The following is a 25,545-nucleotide window of genomic DNA, read 5'->3' as shown; positions in this document are numbered from 1 at the left end:
CCGATATAAACGAGGCTGCCTTGGGGATCCAAAAGACTGAAACTGAAGAGCGATAAGAGGAATATGGTAGTTCACAGGAGCACCGAACAAAATAACCATTTGCTTCCGTTCCGAGCCTTGTTAATAAATAATTTGATCTCATAATGTATTCTGATATTTTACTTAATTACCTGATTACCAGTTATTGAATAGATAAAAAATAATTATTAATTTGTATCCAATTTACTAATTATTTGAATGTCTATACTTAGTAATCTAGTAATTATTATTTGAGTGAACAAATATTTGAAATAACATAAGATTCAACTAAACTTAGGTCGAAACCGATTTATTTGTTAATTTTTGTCCAAATTTTAGACCGTTTTTTTCTCTTTTTTAAAATTAAATTTAATCCAAAATTAATTAATCTCACAATAAGTATATATAGATTTATAGCTCAACGTTGTAAAAACCAGAGAGCTTCAATTCAACAACGGTTGAAGGTAGAACTTCTAATCTGCATAAAAATGGATGCCTTTGAATTTTGATGGGAGGGGAATGCTGTTGCTTTTCATTTTCTCTGTACTGCGACGTTCTTCCTCAGCTGTGCCATTTAGAACGCTCCTGTTTGAAGCTATTGAAACTGATGCCAGCACTTTATTGACAAAGAAAAACATCTACATGACTGAATAACCAGGACCACCACCTCCTTCTGGCACCGTCCACTCTATATTCTGTTTTGGGTCTTTGATATCACAAGCCTGGAATTTTTTAATTAGTCTCTTAAAATCTCCACTACCGCTTCATTCATCGAAGGAAAAACGGAAAGGGAATGCCTCATTTAGAACAACACAAGTAGGGAATACCTTGCAGTGAAGACAATTTTGAGCATTAATATGTAGCTTAAGGGATCCTTCATCATCTGGGACATACCTAATTTTAGTGCAATTAGGGAAGAAATATCAGATCATTTTCTCAAGAGAAAGCCATAAAGTAGAATATTAAGAGAAGGTAGTATTTACTCGTATACACGTGCAGGGCAATATCTAGTCTCAGGTCCTGCATATTGTGGCAAATTTATAAGTTCAGGAACTGCGGGGTTCCTTAGACGAAGATGAGCCGGTTGGTCATGTTCATGATTTGTATTGCTCCTGGCCAACCAAAAAAAAAACAGGGGGGATAAGAGGATAGTAAAAATACATATGGATGGAAACATGATAATTGAAATACCAAGCTTTCAGATCAATTTATAAATCATGCAAAAGATTCAATCTAACCTATACAACGACGTAGGTACATCGAAGGACACCAACCCATCAGGCTTTGGGTACTGAATTGGGGTATGAGAACTTGCTCTCTGTAGATATACATGACATTAGGAACTTGGTTTCAGCTGCATTATTAGTTTCAAAACGCAACAAAGTAATGCTCTTTTTCTTTTAATTGAACTTAGCCTCACATCTGTTGCTTCATTATCAGGCTTCCCATGCTTCAAAGTTAGAGGTGATCGTCCCTTCAAAACATAGCTGCAATACCAAAGAATGTCAAAAATTTAAAATTCAACTGTTAAACATTTTCACATGAGATAAAATATAAAATATTTGGTAGGGATCCTTACTGTTCCAGAGCAGAGAAAGCCAAACCAGGAAATAGTCCATGCTCAAATGCCTAAATAGAAGAAAGACAGTGATAAACACATATAATCAAGTACGAACACTAGGAGAGATGTCAGACTTGATGAAAGCCAAACTAGCCTTTGAAGGGTGAGGAATGAATGGAGGAGGATTCATGTAGCTAATTCTAACATGGTTGGGACAAGGCCGTGGTGGTGGTGGTGGTGGTGGTGGTGGTGGTGATGATGAAATTAAAACCCAGGGCACAACAAGAGACTCTGAATTCCAAAACAATGGTAACTCAAGATTCAAGCAAAAAAAAAAAAAGTTAAAACAAGTTTCTATGATTAAAACTGTTTTGTTTTGAAAAATATGGTAATACAGGAACTAGAAAAGGCAAACCATTGAATTGGGCCTTCGGTTCAGTGATCACATAGGAGGGTTCCAAGAATGAGATCTCGAATTCAAGTCTCACTAGAGGGTAAAGGGGGAGTGCGCGTGTGTAATCAATATTCATGAAAACAATGCCAACCATCTAGGGTTTAACAACATGCATTTTCCTCCATTCTGCTGTCCTCAGCCAACTCCAAGTCATTCTCTCCACTTCCATCCATCTATGGAACAAGTGACAGTTTAAAGATGTAACCAACCGGCCGGTAATTTCGAGCTTTATAAAGTTCTTCCCAAATCCATGATTTCTTCAAATTAGTCCAGTATGTTTCCATTCCAGCTCCTTCCTTCAATGCACTAAATGCAGCCTCTGCAGCAAGCATTCCTGCAGTAAATGGTGCGTATAGATTAATAAAGCTGATGATAGAACTTTAAAAAAAAATAAAGCTGATTATTAATGATGATTATTGAAGTCTATAGAAGTCATGATAAAGAAAAGGTAGGATAAGGAATATATTCTACAAGTCAATAATCTATGTAAAGATATTACAGGGATTTATTTGGTAGAAATAATTCAATGACAAAATGTATCAGTAATTATTGTTGAAAGGTAACAAGCATCTCAAGATGGCATTGCACAGAACCCCACTTTCTGAGGCACAGGAATTATTTGTTGGAAAGCGAATACAGTACAAGGATATGAAGTTTATGATGATGAAGGATGAATGACTAATACTGGCAACAAAGTGCAAATTTATAGAATTCAAAGCATACCTCCTTTGTGAGAAAGGAATGAAGAAGAGGGAAAGGAGTTGTACCTGATTTCATGGCAGTATGTGTTCCTTTTATCTTTGGGACATTTAAAAAACCTGCTGAACATCCAATAATAGCTCCCCCAGGGAAAACAGGATATGGAATAGACTGAAACCAAACTGATAGGGTATCAGTAACTACATAAGATCTAAGATAGCAAAAGATGAAGCTTGTATCTGATGCTGATGTCTACAGGCTTTCGAAATACCTGAAAACCTCCTTCATTTAAAGTGCGGGCTCCATATTGAAGAACCGTTCCACCTTCTAAAAGAGGCTTGATGGAGGGATGTTGCTTCAATTTCTAGGGAATACTACAGATAATTAGGAGGAATGATGTGGTTACTTAAGGACTTAAAAACTAGTATATAAGCTGTTATGGCATGTAAAAGAACATGTACTAAGGATTTATTACCTGAAATTCATCATATGGGCTCAAGTAGGGATTCTGATAATTCAACGCAACCACCAGTCCAACAGCAACCTGGAGAGTCAATCAAATGGCACCTTCATCTGTCAGCACATCAAATCACGGGTTTGTACGACAAGGAATGATCATGAAGAAAAGCAGCTTTAGGGAGAGGTTGAATGCCTCTAAGCATGACAGAAAAATGAAAAGGGTCATATCATATAACCATTCATACAAAAAAATTCTTGGAAAACTCTTGTTTATTTGTATTTGGCTTCGTGTACAAAATTGTCACAGTTCTTCCTCTAGTGAATTCTCACTCATCATATTTTCTTAGAACTGCTAAATGTTTTGATTTTTTTTAGGACTTTTATCAATATAAATTCAAGAAAAAGTAAATTCAATTATTTATCTATTAGAAGGAATGGCAGATGATGTTTCATAAAATATTTGTCATTCTATTTGTTAGTGGGAATAATCCCACATAGATGATGCTAAGAAGAATAATTGATTTATAAGGTTGAACAATAGGTCTCCTAAGTTTTTTTTTTTTTTTTTGAGAGGGGCATAGCGCGATTCGAACTCGCAACCTGACGCACCTGATGTAAAGAGAATACCACTAGACCAAACGGCCTTAGGTCTCCTAAGTAGTTAGTCATTTTATGATGCAACTAGGCTCAATCTTAGCATGGTATCAGAGTAAGACGTCCACCTAGACCTGGGCCTAATTTGTAGCCTGTTGAGTTTGTCCTTGTTTGTGTTGCCACATCTCCAGGCCCATTATCAATATGTAATAAGCCTAAATGTGATTCGAATGTTAGTGGTAGTTACACAGAGATAAATGTTAAGAAAATAGTTGGTCTATAAGGTTGAGCAATATGGCTCTTAAGTAGCTAGTCATTTTGAGAAGGAACTGCGCTCACTTTTAAAAATTTTGAGATGTCCTCACATTAAAACTCATCTTTTCTAATGATACATTGAAGAGATATGTCATACTTCCGAAAAGATTCTATACTATTTAGGAACATTGCTACAGCTTTCATCCTCAAGGCAAGAAACCAATATTCTGCATACAAAACTCGTGAGTGTTTCACTATCCAGGTTCAGTCTTGTTTATGTTGTAATTGCATCCAAGAAAACCACCTTAATGTTTGTCAACGAAAATAATGAAAGAGAAGTTTCCAGGCCCTAAATGCACATTTAGAAATGGTCTACTCTTTTATGACTATCACAGTTCATTATTTAAGAAACAGAAATTACTGCTTAAAACTAGTTATAGAAGTAACTGACTAAAAATTCTGAAATACCTGTCTATTGTTTAAGTGATACAGAAATGAACCCCCATATGTTTTACCATCCAATGGCCAACCTAATGTGTGAATCACAGTTCCTGGTTTATGCTTTCCTTCCTCAACTTCCCATACCTACATCCATAAACAAGGTAAAAAAAATTCAAAATGTATATTTGACTATGAAAAGACTAAAAAGACAGAAAATTCTTGCATAACCTCTTTTATGCCCAAAGCATATGTTTGATGCTGCCCATTCCCCTCCTCTCGCAGTTTATGATCTTTAATTATTTTCTAGAAACACAAAACCAAGGGAGGTTCTTTTGGTTAACAAATTTAACAAAACCAATCTCATTTTTTATATGCATTTTATACATAAATTAGAGAAAAAGGAGCTTGAACTATCTTATCCAGATCAGTAAACCTCTGATAGTGAACCTCGGCACCCTTCAGCCAGAAGTGTCAGATGCCCTGCAACATTTTATCAAAGTCAATCTAGCGCAGCGGAAAGAAGAGTTGATTCTCAACAAGTAATGAGCAGACATAAATAACAGTCACTAAACTGAGGAATGATTAGTAAAGCTATTGTTTCCATAAACATCTCCCTCAAAGAAATTGAAGTATCATATCATTGTTGTCTAAATGATATATGGTCAGTTATTAATTATCAATGAAGGACATACAAAAAGCTTAAGAAAATGTTTCAAAATGCTGCTTAATGCTCTAAATATCATGTGACTATAAATTGATATACAATCCACATCACCAACTTGAGAACAAAAGAATGAAGCTAAAAAGGTAATTGAGTATGGAAATAACAGTGATAAAAGCCATTGAAGGTGACAAGATATTAACAACATGATATGAATATGTTGAGTTTTAAAGCAATAGGCAGAATCAAGTCCAGTATGCCGAGCAAACAAAATGTAGAGCACAAATGGTTATATGGTAAAAAAAGGCCTAGGCTTGTCAAAATGCAAGGTAAAAATTCCAATTCACCGGTTTTTACCCCCAGTGTCAGTTTGCAAATTTATGTTCATCACAGTTTACAAGATACAATTTCTATGTGCACTTTCAACTAGACATTCCAGCTAAAACATGGATATGGCTTCTCCAATTTGATCTGCTCTCATAGTACCATCATTATAAAGTGCTATAAGAATAAACACAGTCTATAAACCATATCCTATAAAATTTATTGATAATGAAATGACTAATATAATAAGCTCTTTTCATTTAAAAGAGGCCATAAAATCTAAAGGATTATGAGATGATGTCAAGAATCCCTGCCTTTCAATTCCACACCACGCTGATAATTTGCTTTTCTGGTACCATCTTTGGCAATGCCCATATCATTAGTTCCAATGCCAACAACCTTGCCGTCTGCATCATATAAGATCTGCCCAAGTAAATCAAATTTAACTCAATCCCCTAGATACTTGAACAGATGGTGTTTACTATATGCCAAACAAATGCTGTACCTCACTAGCAGCAAATCCTGGGTAGATCTCAGCACCTAGTTCCTCTGCTTTTGTTCCCATCCAGCGAACTAGCTGACTTAAACTGCATTTTTTTAATAGTGAGGCTTATTGCTTAGTTATATGGAGTAGTATGATAAAGAAGATAAGTAAGAAAAAACAAGGAAAATGTATTGATATCTTTGAAATGACCAGGCTCCATGGTTTGAATGAACAGGACAAATACTGGCTGATGACACGTAAGAAAAAATTAAGAAAAAGGACCAACTCCGAGGAAAATAAAGCATGCACTACTAATGAAGGTAGTTGAACCAGCTAGAGAACATAAAAACCTATAAATGATCATAATTAGTAGAACAAGGCCTTATTTTGTTGGAGCAAGCATAACAGAGCCCTTTGAATTCAAGCTATCAACCCAATGACACACTATAAGGCCAACTTTTCTTTAAGATCCAGTAGATCATTTATCACACCAATTGGTGCCCCTGTACTCAACAGGACTGTCGATGGGATCATATGATGTTTGATCTTCTTCATTGCTAGTACCATATAAAGAAACAACTTATCAAAATAGTTGGGATTTGGACATCAAATGTATGTTGAAAATGGTCTGGTCCCTCCTAAAATGACTAACCAAAGTAAGACACTGCCAGTCAAAGAAAAAAAAAAAGAGACACTTCTTCCAACCAATAAGCATTGGATCTTGCAAGCCGGAACTGATATGCAACTATTCACCCACAACATATTCTTAGACTGTTAACCTCAGATGTAGAGTGTCCATGTACAGACACAATATGAGGGGACTTCTTCACCCACCAAAACTCCCTTGCACATCTAGGTCTAAATAGATAACCAGATCCAAAACATAGGGAATGAAACCCATATTCACCAGAACATGCACAGGTTATGGAGACAATAGACATAGTGCACATAACAGAAACAAATTGGCTTAGATTTGCTCTTATACCATGCTAAAATTGGATAAGTTCCTCCCAAAATCACTAGCAAGAAGAAGGAAGCCCCTTTCCCAAATACTAACCACAGGATTTCCAAGCACAAACTAATATTGGTTACTCCCTCATATTCAACTTTTGCATCATTAAACAACTAGCCTGAGACATGGAAAATACACATGCAGCCACAAAATGGTGAGACTTGTTATTGTTATCGTATATAAGGGCATTATTGTAAATTTGTATCTTATAAGAGCATTATTGTAATTTCTGTTTTAAACCTCTATATCTATGTATCGAACAGAAAATCAGAGATCGATTTCGATCTCTTGTTTCGGGAAATCAAAATAAGCTTCGGAAAATCTTGTCAGTTATACGCACCAACAATTTTTATAACCAGAGATCTGATTATCAGGATTTAGGAACAAACCTTATCACATAATTTCCTTTGTTGTCAAATGGGGATGGCAGTGAGAATGAACGGTTTTTAGTAAGCAACCAGAATTTGTCAGAGGAGACAGGCACATCAATTGGAGCCTAAAGGTGTCAAAGAAGAAGAATAGGAAAAGAATCAGTATAAGTCAAATATTTTCAGAATTACTGAAAAATAAAATAAAATGTTTAGGACAATTAGCAAATTAAATTCAGGATCCATCAATGTTTATCGGTGACTTTCATGTCGTCACTAATAGGGCTGAGAAAATAGTTCTTGGGGGAATGGGGGCCTAGTGGATCTTGGATTTAGTGGGACAAGATTTACTAGGTCAAATGATAGAAGTGGTTTAGCATGTGTTAAGGACCAACTAGATCATGCTCTGGCTAATCCTATGTGGGTCAATTTGTTTCAACAATTTTCAAGTTAGGCATTAGACCCATCTCCTCCTCTCCAAATCTTTTTCATTTCTTTCTCTCCTACACTTCTTGATTCTAAAAATTAACAAACAAAACAACATAAAAGTGATCCAGTTTCAACTGTTTACCCCCTCATGTCTCCACTTCGGGAGAAGTTCATCCAATGCCCGGGGCTCAAAAACATTCCCAGATATGATATGGGCACCTATAAGAACATATGACCCCAAAATGAGATAAGAAGCAATAAACTAACATTTAGATAATCAAGCAGAAAAAAAGTAAAAAAAAAAAAAAAGATAAAAAAGATCAATCTACTACAGATTTATGAATCCTATAGATGCTTCAATTCTTACAAAAGGCATGCACACGGCAATGACATGAAGGAATTTACCCTAACCACTTCATCTAAAATACAATTGTTAAATCCAGTGCTATTCAACTGTAAGACTTGAAAGCAGTAAGATTTTTTTTTTTTCATGCACAATCTCAAATTCACCATGTTTGATGGGGAAACTCTAAAAGAAGAGCTCCCAAAATGAGCTTGGTAGTGCAACCAGTGGTTCTTCAAGGAACCAGATGGGACCTCTCCAACTTGTCCCAGTCATATTTTTTTAACAAATTTCTACTTATAATATGTAGCTAACCTCACATTGCAGTTATATTTTATGCACTTGTCCTAATGCATGGACGAATTCTATTCTTATTTTCTACTTTGCCATCAGCTTTAACACCCAAAGGTTTCTCCACACGAAATGATGCAGTTTAATGTTTATTAGCTTCTTCAGGGACGTGTTTAAGTCGAAAGGAAAAATTATACACGTCGTTCATGTTACTCTCATCTTTTACTTTTACACTATGCCTCCCTAAAAACATGAAACGTAAGACCACCATAGTGAATGAAACTTCCTCAGACACTTCATGTCAGAAACATACATTAAACAGAGGAGACAAAATTTAAGAGTTCATTCGGAAAAACAGTTACCACGCCGATCAAAACCTAGAGAACACAAGGAAGTCCACAACAATTCACAGAAGCTTACCCACTTCAGCTCCTTTCTCAACCACACACACCGACAAGTCGACATTATTTTCCCGACACAACTGCTTGAACCTTATCGCTGCCGCTAGACCAGCGGGTCCGGCACCCACGATTACAACGTCATAATTCAAGGAATCTCGCTCCGATTCGCTGCTGAAACTTCTTTTTTCACTGATAAAGCCAGAAATTGAAGAAACCCCAATAATGTTTTGATACGCGCCTGACAAACTTCGATATCGAGAGCTGGATTGGCATGAACTGTATTGAACTAGCGGAAAGATGATCGGAGAGGTCGAATTTTTCAAATGACTAGAAGGGAGAGATGAAATACTCGAAGCAAGTCGGACTAAAAATGGGATCTTATAAGTTGGGGCTTTTGAATTGATTGATTTGAGTGATGCGGAGAACAATCTATGCATGATTGTTTCAGGGAATTGCTGGAGAGCAAAGAACTAACTTCCGTCACTGACCAAGTGAAAGGACAGCAAATTCAACCGTTCATTTATACTTACACGTGCTACGTATAAGTTTGCCACTCCGCCTTACTCCAGTCGAGCTCGGAGCCTCTGACCGACGAACTCCAATTCCAGATTTCCAATAATTTGAAGTTCCTTCTGAGCTGTGACTTCAATTGCCCCACTTTTAGACGTACTTGGTCCTCCTCGATTCCGTGCAGTAATCCAACTCCAGAACTAGTTTTCTCGATTAATTAATGCAAACGTAGCGTGAGATTGAAAAAATCCCATTCTTTGCGGCGTCCTTCTCTGTCACCTCCTCCCTCGACTGACCCATACGCATCAAAAATTAATTAATCAAATGTGTCATCCCATTGTAACACTATATTTCATATTATTCATCAATATAATTTTCTAGAAAATGAATATAACACTTACCTTTTTTAAATATAATTATTTTATTTTTAAAAATATTTAAAATAAAAATTAAATTAAATTTATGTTTTCAAATTATAAATATTTATTGATAAATTTATTAATTTATTTCGTAAAAATGTTAAACCCGGCGACCGAAGTCCACCTTTCACCGGGTCGACATTCGGTCTGGTTTAGATTTTCATCTGACCAATCAGGAATCCTGTTTCTCGGAGCTCCGCTCACTCGAACTCTTTCTTTCCGTCCTAATTCCACACCCCTTCACCCCTGACGGCTCTCCCAAATCCATTTCTGACATTTTTCTCTCTTTTTTTTTTTTTTTCTCTCTCTCTCCTTATTTTTTAAAAGAAATGGAGCAATCACCCTTCCTAAACACTTCGCCTTCTCTATGCGTCTCTCATTCGCTTTCTTGAAAGAAATAGAAAAGTACAGCAAAGCTTGCCAGCCGAGCGATCCGAGATTTTGAAAGAAGGGGAATATCCGGATTTGCTTGTTACTTGTCTGCATTCCGATCTCTGGTTTATTACTTCATCGGGACTCCTTTCACGGCCGGTTTTGCAAGGAAAGGACGCACCGAGCTGACGAATTCGCAGGAAGGTTCGTAGCTCCGTTTTTGCTCGATTTTGGAGCTTTCTCTTCCTTTCTCGTTCTTGACTTTGACTTGTTTTGTCATTTTCATGGCTTTGTTCACTATGGTTGTTTGACTGAATTAAAGATCTTAGATTGTATTTTGATCAATCGATGGTGGATTTTGCATTTGAGATCGGAGTTTTCTTTTCTTTTCTTAGATGGGTTATAATGGTTTATTTAACTGCTTATTTAGCCTGAACCATTGGGTGTACTCTGAAAGATTTGAGTTGGAACTTGGAAGGCGATTTTTCTGTTTTTCCTATTTTTAGTCTGTGGGCTTTTATCTAACAAAATCCAAATACAACAGCTTTTGTCAATTGTGGTGTGCGAGTGTGTTTGGTTCAGTTCATTGGTTACTCGCCTTCATATAATTGTTTAGATATGAATACAGCATGAATTAAAGGAAACTAGCTTTTTTCCTCTCCTGTATAACTTTCTGTTGCTTGCACCACCTTCGACTAGCAATATAAATTCGAAACTGATAGCTGAACTACATAGCGGGCAAAAGTTTGTCTGCATGGATGATCATAGTCATGTTGATGATAAAATTTATATGATACTACTATTATTTGGGTCTTTTGCTAAAAGTTAGTAAAATACAAAAAAAGGTAGCTTTTTCACTTGGTAAGAGTTGAAGAAAGTCCAGGTGATCAGAAATATCATCTAAGCTTTTGGTTTTGACTTTGAGCTAGTAAGATAGTTGAGTCGATTTCTCTTAGAATGGAAAATTCTATCTTCACCTTTTATTTATTAATTAACTTCATTCAGTACTTGTAATGTTTGGAATATTAGTTTGTTTTGATTTTATATTTTCCCATTCCTGCCAAGAGAAACAACAGAATACTAAAACTTTTCTAATATCACTATTTGTTGTCTTGTTGGGTTAAATTTAATATGAAAACTTTAAGCATCTCAAATAGAAACTGACAATGGCAACTTGATATGCTGGACTTCAATTTATAAGAAATTTGTCTTCTGTATGCTAATATTTTTACTTGACAAACAACTTGTGCTCATACTCATGTTTTGCATGAGCACTAGCCAGTAAGATATGTTGCCTTATTTGATTCTGATTTAAAAATAGAAAATAATTCCACTATGCTTGAAGATTTATGCCAAAGCTGAAAATCATTTTCAGCCTCTACTTTCTGTGCTTGGAACTTAGGTATGTACATAAAGGATGGACCTTTTTCTCTTGGAATAAGAATACCTTTACTCATGAATTGTTAGATCCAGTGGATTGGACCTTTCGCTTGATGGCCACATTAAGGGTTCTAGTGTGAGGTCTTGGGTTCAAGTTTTACAACAGGAATGGAGTTTAGTCTACATGCATAATCAACTTTCCTAGAAATAATAATAATTTCTTAGACATTAAAATTTCTAAGTTGTCTGGTATGGTTTCCTGACTTTGCATAAGAAAGTAATATCCATGACTTATTAACCTGCACTCTAATTGGTTAGTGTTTTACACAACTTGTATCTAAAATGTTAATAGTTTAGGTGTAAACTACTGTTATACATACATTTGTGGACATTTGAGGTAACAACTTTGCCATTTAATTTCTGTGCGAGCCAAAGACAGAACTAATCTTTGAATTTCTGAGTATAAAAACAGGTTGTGGACATTGATTTGCCTTGTTTTATTAGCCATTGGGTGGTGTTCCTTTTATAATTCTTCAATCGTGATCATGTGGAATAAGAGTAATTTTTTTAACCTTTGAATGTACTGGACATGTGGTTTCTTCGGATAATCTTATTAAGGGGATTCTTATTGGATTTAATTCTAGCTACACACTTAACTCCATGAATACAATTGCTTGTTGTTGTTTTTATGTTTTAGTTTTTGATTGTTGGGGGTATATGGGCATCATCGTCATTCCGCTTCTCAAGTTGTGGTTGATCTCAACAATTTTTATTTTAGTGTTTTATGATAAGTTTTCATTTCGAATACATGTTAGCCAAGCAAGGAAAAGTGAGTCTCACTTCTAAATGAATTTCTGGAATTCAATCGCCCATTTGCAGATGATATTGCTTACCTAATTATGGTACAAACTTGATAAATAAACAGAGAGAAAATCTGTAGATTCCAAGCTTCATTACAAATGTTGATGCATTAACTTGAAAAATCTGGGTCATTTGATGTACTAGCACGATGTCACTCATTTTTCTTACCAGCATAATAATTTTTTTTTTCAGGTCAGATATTTTCTGCATGGCTAATATTGATGCCAACAGCGGGCACGATTGGATAGAGAGAGTGAAATCTGGGGGTGCTGTTCCTCTCCTTGAACCAGACAATTGCCCGAATGGTTGGGCATCCCCCTCTGGAGATATATTTATGGTCAGAGGTCCTGAATATTTATCGACCAAAGTGAAAATTCCTGGAGGCGAGTATCTCCTAAAGCCTCTAGGATTTGACTGGATTAGAGGTCCAGCAAAAATCTGTGAGGTACTAAACAACCCACACAGCCGTGTGAAGAAAGCCATGGATGACGAATTAGCTGCAGGCAATAAGCCTTTCATCTGGGCTTTCAATTTACAACTCCCCAATAAGGATAACTATAGTGCTATAGCATATTTTGTGGCTCTCAACCCTATCCCTGAAGGGTCATTAATGGATCAATTTGTGAAAGGGGATGATTCATTTCGAAATTCAAGGCTTAAATTGATAGCAAACATAGTGAAGGGGCCATGGATTGTGAGAAAAGCAGTAGGGGAGCAGGCCATCTGTATACTTGGAAGAGCCGTTTCTTGCAATTATTTCACTGGAGAGAACTATATAGAAGTTGATGTGGACATTGGATCTTCTATGATGGCAAAAGCAATTGTTCATTTAGCATTTGGGTACATTACAACTCTGACTGTGGACCTAGCTTTTCTCATCGAGAGCCAGACTGAGCAAGAACTACCTGAGAGGATTCTTGGAGCTGTGAGGTTCTCAGAACTGGACCCTGCCTCTGCGAAGACAATTGAACCACCACCATGCGATGAAAATGCCGAAAATATTCAGTCATCTTTACCAACACGACTTTGGAAGTCAATTGGGCAAGGTTTCTCCCACCTACTTACAGGTAGCCAAGATGGATCCCAGCCTGCCGCCGTACATGTAAATGGTGGTATACATGAAGGCCAGAACAATGATGGCATAGAAAAGTGGTGAGTGTTGGTTCATGACCTATTTTCTCACCTCTAGTCTCCGTTTTATAGTGTCTGGAACCAAGGATGATTTCATATGTTTACACTGTCTAATACTGACCCTCTGAAACTGTGGCATCTGCAGATTGGTTAGCTTTGCAGTTCTATTTTAGCCGGCTACCATGAACGAAGATACACTGATTTCAGGGTAGCTGGGGTCTCCGCTTCAATGTCACAGTTCTCGTCCTTATTGTTTCACATTTGTTACCCTGTTTGGGAATTGGGATACCTACATTCATATTGTAGGAACTGCAGATTATTCTTCTCTTTCCCTACATGACCTGAATTGATATGGATATTGTCCCCTAGCTCTATTTTAGCCTGACTGCCAAGAACGTAGATATTACTGATTTCTTGGTAGCTGGGGTCCCTGCTTTAATGTCACAGTTCTCGTCCTTATTGTGTCACATTTGTTTCTCTTTTTGGGAATTGGGACTGCTGATTATTCTTCTCTTTCCGCAGATGACCTGAATTGATATGAATATTGCCTCCTTGTTTTTAGTTCTTCAAAACGTAGCAGTAGTCTTTGGTGTTTAAGAGTCATTTGTTGTTTTCTTCCAAGTTGCCTCAAACTTGCATATTTGTTTTGTACTTTCACTCAAAGGAGCATATTCGTGACACCATTGGATTACCACTTATGTTGAGTTTTACAGGTTAAAGCCGAGCATTACAGACACTACATAGCATGTAACATTCGTTAATTTGAGCCACTATAATAAAATAATAAATTATTAAATTATATATATTATAATAATATATAAATCCTAAAAAAATTGTTATAATAATATATATATCAATTAAATTTATATATAATTTTTAAATATACAATGAAAATAGACGCTCGGTTTGGGTTGCCCTAATTATATTTCCATATATGGCCATGACTCCTAGATGTAATTTCCTTCACATGATATCTACAAGAACAGCAAGAAGAAAATTTCAAGTGGGAAAGATGAGCTATGCAGGTCAAGAATCAGATTGATTACAAGGCAAGAGGAGCTTACAAGAACATCTAGTGAGACCAATCAAGAATGTTTATGAAACACAATTCCTGGAGAACAATGATTTTGAATAAGGTATGCAGGTCAAGAATCAGATTGAACAATCTGAAACTATTACAAGGCAAGAGGAGCTTACCAGAACATCTAGTGAGACCAATCAAGAATGTTTAAGAAACAGAATTCCTGGAGAATGATAATTTTGAATAAGCTATGCAGGTCAAGAATCAGACTGAACAATCTGAAACTAGTACAAGGCAAGAGGAGCTTACCAGAACATCTACTGGAGAATAATAATTTTGACTGACAGTGGTGAGATTCCATGTTTCACCTAAGAGACTCGGGTAAATATAGACAGAAATTTATTTTATCTGATGGCAAAATACATATGACCCAAAATCTGAAAAGGAAGTACAAAAACGGGTGGCTTGGAAGTTGGTATGACATGGTTGGTTCGAGGAATTTCCTTGTCTCTCAAATAGAAGTCAGAGTTTCTGCCGTATGACAGCCCATTCATAATCGAACTCCTTTTCGACAAAGGGCCCTGTTCAGGGATCTCCATGGAATCACAGAAGGAGAATACCTTCAAATATGAAATGTCATTTGGTCAAGTTCTAAATGGAGAATCCACAATAAGAACATACCACTGCAAGATAAATCTCTTGAAAGTCAACCTTGTGTTAAGAAAAGAATGGAACAAGATTAATTTAAGAACTAAACAAGTTCCGCCCCTTCAAATGGGAGGGCATTTATCTGTAAAGTTCTGCTATTTCCTGTAGCAATAACACCCACAGTAGGAAGTGAAGGATCAGTAACAGGCTCAATTTCAATGAAACTGAAGTCAAAAGCTCCTGTATGCTTCAAACTGAACAAGAACACGACAACGATCCATCCAAGCATTGAAATTGCCCAATAATTGTTCATCCCATGTATTAAACCCCATGCAATGGAATACCCTACAACAATTCCAGACAAATGACCAATAAACCTTGCTTGTGGAACAATTATGGACGTGAAGATGAGAGATTCAAAGGGAGCAAAACTAATTGGTAGAGAAAGAAATCCAAAGAGATCCAATTGTGAGGAGGGCTGCTTAACAGAAAGAATGGTCATCCATCCAAATACAACACATGAATAACCAACCGCTGTAACTCTTTGGAAATACTCTATTTTGAACTTCTGAATTAGAATATGATAAATCCCCAAAACTAGCAACCCAGATAATACCACCAAAATAAGTGTGTAATCGAGATAGAATGCAACTCCAAGACCCATGTGGCTTAACTGCTCTATCACACCAAGACTCCAAAGAGCACTCATGTTGAAAACCAAATGAAGCACACTGATGTGAGTGAATGCTGAGGTGATGATTCTCCAAAGATGTCCCTGGACAATGGTTTCATAGCTTAATCCCACATGAGCATAGGCAATGTTTTTCTTCTGTATGTAGAACCAAATTGCACAGCAGATTCCTATGATGCAGCTGGTTGCTGGTTTTTGTACAATCTCAACAAATAATGGTTTCCCCATGTTTTTTTTCCTTTCAATTTTTTTAAAGCAAGCAACAGCTTACAATTGAAAATCTTAAATAGGTCGCACGGTTAGTTCCAACCCGGGCTTCTGTCAATTGAATCCCATCAAAGAAACAACTCGAGTATTTTACCTCCCTTCCACAATGACTTCTTAATGCCAGACATCCAACACTAACTGCAGCAGTAGAGCTTCCTTATTTATTGATCAAAACTCAGTAAATTTTCTTAAAAATCCACCAAAAGCTATAAATGCTTCCATTGACATCTAAGTTTAATTGCATCATATACCATTCCCTTTCAGTCAGATCTGCAAAGAACAATATCACAATAGTTAAATTCACAGATTCTTTCAAATCGCTAAACACACCCCACACCCCAAAATTCTTCTAAGAAAACTGACACCAATAAAAACCCCATACCTCAAAATTCTTCTAAGAAAACTGACACCAAAGTACAAAACCACAATACAGTGGAAGTAGATCGTACTTCCAAAGGTGGGGGGGGGTGTATCAACAAACCATTTCAACGAATTTCAGATATGCAGTTACAAGACGTTTCAATAAAGAGTCACACATTTCCGTTTTCTGATTAGTGTATCGACAGATTGATACAAAAACAAAACAAAACAGAAAAGGAGAGGATGTCCATGCAAACAAGCACCTAGTCATTTAGCATTTCACATTTCACTCTCTTTTCCAAGCGTATCTTTCGCAAAACATGCTTCACGCAGTCGCAATATACTCGATAAATACCAGAAATGCGTCGAGACTGCAGATCTTCGGAAAATTACAAGAGAAATTAGGCAGTGAGCTTGCCTTTCTAGGGTTGTTTCGAAGATCCAAAAAAAATTAAGGAACGAAAAAAACCAAAGCACCTTAAGAGAGAACTGCGCACCTTTACTGAATTCCCATTACCCTAGATTTTGGGTTCTTCGTCGTTCGCGCAAGAGAAGGATCTGGGGTCTTACTCGCACTTACTGTCAGCAAGAGCGCTGAACTAGCTTGTAATTCAAGAATTCCTCCAATTCTTGCTTCTTTGGCGTCTCCAATCTTCACCTTCAAGAGTTCCTGTTCATTGATACCAAATTATCCTCTCGTCCCTCGAAGAAGGGCTTGATCAAGACGATTCCAGAATCCAAATTTAAAAAAGTTGGGAATTGTGGCTTTGGGTCATAGGCAGCACAGGCCATTTACCTTATGGTGAACCTCTGGTCCGTTGCACATAGAATGTTGAGACTAGAAATCTTAAGATCAGCATTCTCCCTTTTTTTCAGTTGATGAACACCCAAAGATCATATAAATTTGGGTGCATGAGCGTGTATATACATGATTTTACTCCTTAGTTTTTTTTCTCTATTAGTATTGCTCCTGATGCTCCATTTTTACATGTATTGTTTTCTCCCCCTTTTGTCATTGTTGAGCAAAATAAAAGAGGAGGTGCATAACGAATCTAAGGCCAATCGAGGTGCTGGATTAGAAGAGGAAAATTTCTATCTAGTTGAGCTGATGATATAGCTTCACAACATCATTGATACATTGTGACAACAACCATATAAGCTGAGTGAGTCTAAAGGAAGTAGAGGTTTCACTTCTTTTCCTCTTTCTATTGGAAGATGACATCCTAGAGAAGAATTCATTTCACTAGTGAAGATTATTGGCCTGTAAAGAACTATTGCCATAATAGTGTTTTCTTCATTTTTTACAACTCCCTCCATCACTATTGCTTATGTCTCCAAACCACCTTCCATTATAGCAGTTTTTGCTTCTTGAATTCTCTCTTTGTGAACTCAAATGGACTATGACAAATTGATTCACTTTTTTGTAAATTATATGAGAACTAGGCTACACCAAGAATGACAATGGGAAACACACCCAACCCACTTGATAAATACGGAGATGGGGTAAAATTCAAAACCCTGCATTAGTTAGGGGTGGAGACGTTTTTTCCATCCCTGTCTCTTAGGGTTTTGAAACATATATACCTTTAAATCTTTTTAGTTGAATATTTTTATGTTTATTTTATATTTTTTATGATTTCAATTATAAACAACTATAAGAAGGCTAGGAAAAAGATTGAAAACTAAAACTATTATAGGATGAGGTTAAGTTGCAAATCAAAACATAGTTAAAAAGGCAACCCCATAAAAAACAAGGTTATGAGGTGGGGTTAAAAGATGAGGTTGGAGTTATACATGGGATTTTGAGGCATAGTTGGATTTCTTAAAACCGAATCCCACTCCCCTCAAAGTTGCCCCCGCTACCATCCATACACTAACCCACCTGCAACTTCTTACTATTGACTTCTAAATTGCCACTTGGTTCAACATCTAAGTTGATTGATTGTTAGATAATGACTTGGTTCAAATATTTGTTAATTATTGATATTTTTTTTTGTCAATGATTTATTGATTGTTAGTTATTATCGAAGTCCATCGACTCACACTCAAATTTCCAAGTTAGATCAGGGTCAATTCACTCCCGTCGCTAAACCTTGGTTATATAGGGGGGTGTTAGTCTACGTTAAAGTTGAAGTGAAGTTAGACTTCAAATTCAAGGCACTGATTTCGTTCAATTTCAATTCTTCCTTGGGTGTTAGAGTACGCAAGTTCAAGTGCATTGGAAAAAATATTCTAGTATTAGTGCCCCAGAATGAAAAATATGATGTAAACAAGAGAATTAGTAGTTTTTTATTATATACTTAAATAGAACATATACCAAAATAGATAATTAACCAAAATAAACATGGTTATTACACTAATAAGTGATTTAATGTAGTATTAAAATATATTAATATACCAATTAATGAAATACTATATTATATTGATTAATAATTACAGTTTATTATAAAATAAAATAATAATTAATATAGTATTTCATTAATTTGTATATTAATATATTTTAATATTAATTACATGTGACTGTAATAAATTATAAAGAAATAAAGTAAAAAAATAATAGAAGCGGATATAATAAATAAAAAAATAAATTTATTAATAACATAAGATATCTTTCAACGTTAAAAATCACTAATTTAATATAGTAACATAAATAAATAAATAAATTATTTTATAAATAGTACAATATATATTTTTACGTATTATTAAATAAGGGGGGGTTAGTGCACAATGTAAGTTTAGAGGGAGATGAAATAAAATGAAAAATATGATGTAAACAAAAGAATGAGTAGTTTTTTATTATATACTTAAATAGAACATATACCTAAACAGATAATTAACCAAAATAATGTAAACAAGAGAATGAGTAGTTTTTTATTATATACTTAAATAGAACATATACCTAAACAGATAATTAACCAAAATAAACATGGTTATTACACTAATAAGTGATTTAATGTAGTATTAACATATATTAATGTACTAATTAATTAAATACTATATTGTATTAATTAATAATTACAGTTTATTATCAAATAAAATAATAATTAATATAGTATTTCATTAATTAGTATATTAATATATTTTAATACTAATTACCTGTGACTGTAATAAATTATAAAAAAATAAAGTAAAAAAAAAATAGAAGTGGATATAATAAATAAATAAAATTATTAATAACATAAGATATCTTTTAACATTAAAAATCACTAATTTAATATAGTAACAAAAAATAAATAAATAAATTATTTTATAAATAGCACAATATATATTTTTACGTATTATTAAATAAAGGGGGGGGGGGGGGGGGGGGTTTAGTGCACAATGTAAGTTCGGAGGGAGATGAAATAAAATGAAAGGTACTTTCCTTGGGGAAAGTGAGATGAAATGTAAAGTACTTGTTTGTGTTAGTGTGCACAATGGAAAGTGCAGTGTAAAGTATTTGTTTGTGTTAGTGTGTGCAACGGAAAGTGTGGTGTAAAGTGAATATAGATTATTTTTTAAATAAAATATTTTGATATATCCGACTATCAGAAAATTAAATTAATATTAATATTATATATGACTGTAATATATTAAATATAATAATTAAACAAATGCTTACTTTTATATTAATAAAATTGTAATCAAATTTTAATTTTGTAATATCTAAATATGAAATAATTATACAAATATCGTACTACATAGCATACTACACAAATATCGTAACAATACAAATATAACTCAATCATCTTTTTAATATAAAAGAAATATATATGTTCATACAAAAGTACAACACAAACAAATATATTTGTTCATACAAAAGTATAACATAATAGTCAATAATTTTGCCACATCTGAATTGCTAAAACATCTCGATAATATGATGCTCTTGCAGATTGTACTGCAAACTCTTTCTGAGTATTTCTTTGAGTATCCACATCATCCTCAACACCATCACTACTATCATTGTCTTCAATATGACTTTCATTGTTATCTTCACAAGGTTCTCCACCAGAATCATCATTTGAATCATCTTCAAATAAATCCATGTGATCTTCCATGCATATATAATCATGCAATACACAACAGGCAATCACAATGTTAACTTGGACATCAAAATCAAAAGGAGGAGCATATTTTAATATCTTGAAACGAGCTTTTAAATCCCCAAATGTACGCTCGATAGTGTTACGTAAATATGAGTGTTCTCTTTCATCCATAGGAGTATTATTCCCAAACTCTTGCAAGTGATAACGAGTACTTCGATAGGGAGCCAAGAACCCAGGAAGATTTGCATATCCAGCATCTACCAAATAATATTTGCCTACAATAAAATATATATCTATTATAATCTAAAAATATATATAAATTTAAATAGACTATATAGAGAGAAGCGATATTTACCTTCAGGAACATAAGTTTATCTCGTCTGGTTAATGTTGACTTCAATACACGTGAATCGGTTGTTGATCCCTCCCATCCAGCAAGTATATATGTGAATTGCATGTCAAATGTACATGTTGCCATTACGTTTTGTGAGACAAAACCCTTCCTGTTCCAGAATCTTGCTTGTTGATCAAATGAGATATGTGCTTTAAAATGAGTACCATCGATGACACCAATACAATCTTAATAAAAAAAATCATTAATACAAATATATATTTTTATATATATTGAAAATTATTCATCAAACGACTTCATATTTACCTTAAAATATAGACAATAGATATCACTGCTCAAGATCTTTGAATGAGTACGTTTTGAAGGTCGCTTGATGTAATCAGATTGTACTCTGATAATAGCTTTTAACAGCTTGTTAAAATACTTACTAATTGTCCAATTTGATCTTTCAAACATCTCTGAGGTGACATTATAAGATTGTTGTTGACCAACAATGATACAAAAATATGCAAGTTGTTCTTCGATAGATAAAAGTCCTCTACTTTTCAAGATTCCAGCCAACTTGAGAAAAATAATTTGATTCATCTTATACACTTTTCAAATTTTAATAGACAATCTTTCTAATGCTTTATTTAAATATCGTGGACCACCCATATGATAAGAACGTTGTACTTGCCTATTACAATCGTTTAAGTATGAATGGACAAGGACAAGTATAACTGTATAAGTTGCAATACAAATACATATTTTCTCCCTATTTGTTAGATTATCCATGGGTACCTGCAATACTAGACATTGAATAATGAAAACATGGTTCAAACACATTCAATAATAATACACATTCATAATTGACCAGAAATACTCAATAATCAACGTCATTTATACAAAACCAAATGTGTCTCGTAAATATAGGTTAAAACTGTCAACATTTATATAAGTCTATTACATTGCATTGAATTTAGTCATCAACCATTTTTATTGATCTTCAGGTTTCATCTTCATAAACATATCCTTTTTAGCTTTGGTGTCGAGCAACTCCATGACATAATATTTGACTTCTATGAACAAGTTAGGTAATGCCTCGAACCATGGAGGTTCTATGGGGGGAGTAAAGATGTCTCTAAGGGTTGATGACATATTGTCAATAGCATCAACGATTCTGTTAGCATTTTCAACTAATGGTTTGGATCTCTTCCTACACCGAGTAGAAGATGTTCTATCCCCATCATTGCTTGGTGCTTTGCTTTTCGGAGGAGCATCACTTGGAGACTTTATAATGTTGGGTGTTGGGATCTCCTTGACTACATCATCTTCATCAATGTCATCAATCATTGTCCCTTCTACAAAAGTCGAAAGGTTATCATCTGACTCCACGTTTGTGTGACTCGTTTTCCCTGCTGCTATAGTGTTTCCAACCACAATAGCCAATTTTTCATAGAGCAGACAACCTTCCCGCCTATACTTGTCGGCTTCTCTATGCATCTACATGAAAAGTTATCGTTTAAAATACTAAAAAGTATGATTAATAAAGTAAGAAACATAATATTCTATGTTACATTTACAAACCTTTATGTAGTTTTGCCACACTGTCTTACTAGTAGTGACTTTCTGGGTTGTTGGATCCCAGCCAAAGCCCCTAGTGTTTAGGCATATACTCACAACCATATACGTTCTTTTCCAAGTCCTCACACGGTTTTTCAACTGTTCTACTGTTTTTTGGTTCGTTATGTCCATATTGAACATCCTGACACAATCGTTGAAAACTTCTTGTTTCCAAACTCCATTGGGTAATTTGTTACCCAAATTGACTTGCTCAATGAGCAAATCAAACATTTTACAGTCTTCGTCAGACATCCAAGTGTCGTATGACCTCTTTGTAGTGTTATCCATAATGTCTTTACCTTTCCTCCTTCCAGCTATCTAGAACTCATAACAAGTAGACAATGAAACATAGAACTTACGAAAGAGCCAAAAACTTCACACATCATAGTTAAAGCCTTCATACATAAAAAGGATAAGAAACTTACCACAAGAGCATCACTGATTCACACAACATAGTTGTTGGAGCCATATGTCCTTAATAAGCCAATTTTTTCTTTTTAATATAATTGCTGATGTGAACTCACACTAGTTGCCAAGGTCAAAAAATTTCTATTTTCCTAGTGAAACTAATTGACTAGATAGACTGGTTTGTGCACTTATCAATTTATTTTTTCTAAATCAATTTTAACAGGAGACAACAGGCAATATGTGTTTAAAAAAAATGTCTTATCCAATGAGGACCCTAGGAAGATACACATCTATTGCTTGAGGATTGAATTTATTCTAATGGGGACCTAATTTATGAACAAATCCAAAAATCCAGTTGATAACTTCGTTTATTATCACGTAGCTTTGCATCAACATCTAGTCCCTCTCCTTTTCTGTTCAAAATAGGAACCGAAAAACAATGTTTGAACTCGAACAATGAGAAAAATGAGCAAAGTGTGCCCCTCTTCTAGCCCCATGTTTTTTTCTTGCTTCTCAACTCCTGTGGGGAATCATATTATTAATTATATGATCTTCCTCTGACGCTCAAACACGATTTTTTTTTAAATACAGAGCATGACATTGTTAACCAACACGAAATATATCTGATGCGAGATGTCTGAGAGAAAACTCCAATACTTCAAGATAAACATAAAAAAATAAAAAATAAACAGAAAAAACGGATGCAAATAACTTCACAAATACCTCGAATTGAGCTGGAGAGGTTGCAGAGAGGGGAGACTGGTTCGGCGACGATCGTCGGTGCTGGGGACAGTGAGAGGAAGAGAATCAAGCGCCGGGGAGAGGTCGCAAAGGGGGCGATTGAAATAGCCGACGGTCGCGAGCGAGGAAGGAGTCGAAGAGGTTGTAGAGAGAGGGGAGAACTCTAGCCGAAGGGCATCGGAGATGGGGACAGTGAGAGGAGCGTCGGAGATAAGGTTGCAGGGCGATTGAAATCGCTGAAGACTAGCGAGCGAGGGAGAAATTTTTTTTTCTCCTAAACCCTCGTTTGACAGACGCTCCTCCCCGACAATGAGACGTATTTGAGCAATGGTAATTGAAATCCGAGTTCGAACCCTCGGATTTCACTGACCATTGTTTTAAGCCTGAAACGGGGGAAAGCGAAATACAACTGTATTTCACTTTCCCCCGTCACTTACTGAGTGCACTAACGGGTTCGGCCCACACTCCCTAGCATAAGTGAAATACACTTCACTTACTGAGCGCACTAACAGGCCCTAATAATATATTACTACAAAATTTAAAACCATTGGTTTAATCAATTATAATAATGGGATATTAAACCAAAATAATTGATCAAATGTTTACTTTAATAATATTTTAATTACGACTATTAAATCACTAATTTCATACAATAATTACAAATTGAATATACTAAATAAATAAAAACACTTATTTTATTAATAATAGAAGATGACTTTTTACGTACTATTAATTAATAATATATTTGTAAAAAATAAAAATAATTAGTTAAAGTAATTATAAAAATGGGATAATTAAACCAATATAATTGATCAAATGCTCTCTTTAACAATATTTTATTTACATGATAGATTATAAATAACATAAAATAAATAAATATATATTATTTTATTAATAAACTAGGATAGATTATTAATAACATATATATAATTAAAACATAAAAAATGAACCGAGTTACTCGTAATAGTCCATAATTTACACCATAAAAGCAAACGTTTAAACCCTAAACCCTAACCTTAAAACCCAAAATTAAACCCTAAACCCTAAATCTTTAAAACCCTACACCCTAAATCCTCTAAACCCTAACCCTAAAACCCAAAATTATACCTAAATCCCCTAAACCCTAACCCTAAATCCCGAAATTATACTGAAATCGAACAATCAATACAAATAAACCACACAAAAATTAAATAAAACAATGTCAAGCAATAAATTAAACTAAAAAAATTAGGGTTAGGTTTATTAGGTAAAATTTGGGGGAAATTGAAGCCAAAAATGGGGTAAATAGGTAGAAGTAAGGGCAATCAAATCCTAAATGGGGGGAATTGAGGGAAATCGAAGAAGAATGGGAGAAATCGAAGCCAAAAATGGGGAAAATAGGTAGAAGTAGGGCAATTGAACCCTAAATGGGGAAATCGGAAAAAGTTTGAGACAAGAGAGGCGAGAGAGGGGGAAACAGAGGGCGAGAGGCGTCTTGGCGAGAATTGAGAGAGAGGGCTGAGAGGCGAGGGGAGCAGGGATAGTAGAGAGGGCCAAGAGAGCCGAGAGCCGAGAGCCGAGAGATTGTTCCAAGATGCAGAGAGACCACCGGAGGCGAGAGGGAACTTTGAGACACAGAGACGGGAGAGAGGGCAGAGATACGTAGAGAGGAAGAGAGGGAAGAGATTTGAAAACAACAAAAGGAGAAGAAGCAGAAGGGAGTGTGAAGATGAGAGGAAGAAGAGAGCGGAAGAAAAAAAATTCGGGAGAAAGAAGTCGAGAGGGAGAAGAGAGCGCAAATGAGAAATAAAAAATCGTCGAGGGAGGGAACGATGTGTCCCGAGCGATGCTTTGATTCACAAAATTGGACTGAATCATGATTCCGCAATTTTAGCCTAAGACAATTACTTGTATTTTTCAAATTGAATTATATAATGCGCGTGAATTTCATTGTTAACGAACCCCCCTAGCTATCCAATCT

General features: G+C 35.3%; 4 protein-coding genes across 6 annotated transcripts; 1 reads left to right on the top strand and 3 right to left on the bottom strand.

The window, feature by feature from the left end:
• Window positions 1–391: 391 nt before the first annotated feature.
• Window positions 392–9,595, bottom strand: LOC137962012 (electron transfer flavoprotein-ubiquinone oxidoreductase, mitochondrial). The gene is made up of 18 exons (XM_068808704.1): window positions 8,814–9,595; window positions 7,902–7,978; window positions 7,352–7,458; window positions 5,972–6,053; window positions 5,781–5,889; window positions 4,915–4,961; window positions 4,710–4,784; window positions 4,509–4,625; window positions 3,208–3,276; window positions 3,004–3,096; window positions 2,801–2,903; window positions 2,243–2,367; window positions 1,598–1,647; window positions 1,439–1,505; window positions 1,257–1,336; window positions 1,002–1,130; window positions 846–912; window positions 392–740 (listed from the first exon to the last, which is right to left on the bottom strand). Exons 1-18 carry the CDS (start codon window positions 9,229–9,231, stop codon window positions 657–659), a joined length of 1,899 nt encoding a protein of 632 aa, XP_068664805.1. The 5' UTR covers window positions 9,232–9,595; the 3' UTR covers window positions 392–656.
• Window positions 9,596–9,940: 345 nt separating this feature from the next.
• Window positions 9,941–14,028, top strand: LOC137962013 (protein ENHANCED DISEASE RESISTANCE 2-like). 2 transcript variants are annotated; one of them, XM_068808706.1, is made up of 3 exons: window positions 9,941–10,299; window positions 12,529–13,488; window positions 13,613–14,028. In XM_068808706.1, coding segments are annotated over exons 2-3 (945 nt in total). In that variant the 5' UTR covers window positions 9,941–10,299; window positions 12,529–12,544; the 3' UTR covers window positions 13,614–14,028. The 2 variants fall into 2 exon arrangements, with proteins under 2 accessions (XP_068664807.1, XP_068664806.1); XM_068808705.1 differs by lacking the exon at window positions 13,613–14,028 and having other exon boundaries at window positions 12,529–13,492.
• Window positions 14,029–14,561: 533 nt separating this feature from the next.
• Window positions 14,562–17,330, bottom strand: LOC137962015 (RHOMBOID-like protein 13). 2 transcript variants are annotated; one of them, XR_011115105.1, is made up of 5 exons: window positions 17,251–17,330; window positions 16,952–17,124; window positions 15,200–16,364; window positions 14,798–15,108; window positions 14,562–14,711 (listed from the first exon to the last, which is right to left on the bottom strand). XR_011115105.1 is itself a non-coding variant. In XM_068808707.1 (3 exons), exon 3 carries the CDS (start codon window positions 16,053–16,055, stop codon window positions 15,240–15,242), a length of 816 nt encoding a protein of 271 aa, XP_068664808.1. In that variant the 5' UTR covers window positions 16,056–16,364; window positions 16,952–17,124; window positions 17,251–17,330; the 3' UTR covers window positions 15,106–15,239. The 2 variants fall into 2 exon arrangements, 1 of the variants encoding a protein (XP_068664808.1); XM_068808707.1 differs by lacking the exon at window positions 14,562–14,711 and having other exon boundaries at window positions 15,106–16,364.
• A 4,479-nt stretch (window positions 17,331–21,809) lies between these two features.
• LOC137963343 (uncharacterized) lies at window positions 21,810–22,724 on the bottom strand. The gene is made up of 2 exons (XM_068810479.1): window positions 22,401–22,724; window positions 21,810–22,316 (listed from the first exon to the last, which is right to left on the bottom strand). The coding sequence occupies exons 1-2, from the start codon at window positions 22,722–22,724 to the stop codon at window positions 21,810–21,812; spliced, it is 831 nt and encodes a 276-aa protein (XP_068666580.1).
• Window positions 22,725–25,545: the final 2,821 nt, after the last annotated feature.

The sequence above is a fragment of the Aristolochia californica genome, unplaced genomic scaffold (assembly GCF_029961685.1).
Source record: "Aristolochia californica isolate CCGP_79_NKW_82.1479 unplaced genomic scaffold, dmAriCali1.0.hap1 SCAF_4, whole genome shotgun sequence".
Taxonomy (NCBI): Eukaryota; Viridiplantae; Streptophyta; class Magnoliopsida; order Piperales; family Aristolochiaceae; genus Aristolochia; species Aristolochia californica.
The sequence above is the reverse complement of the archived record's forward strand: the minus strand, read 5'-3'. Positions and strand labels throughout refer to the sequence as shown.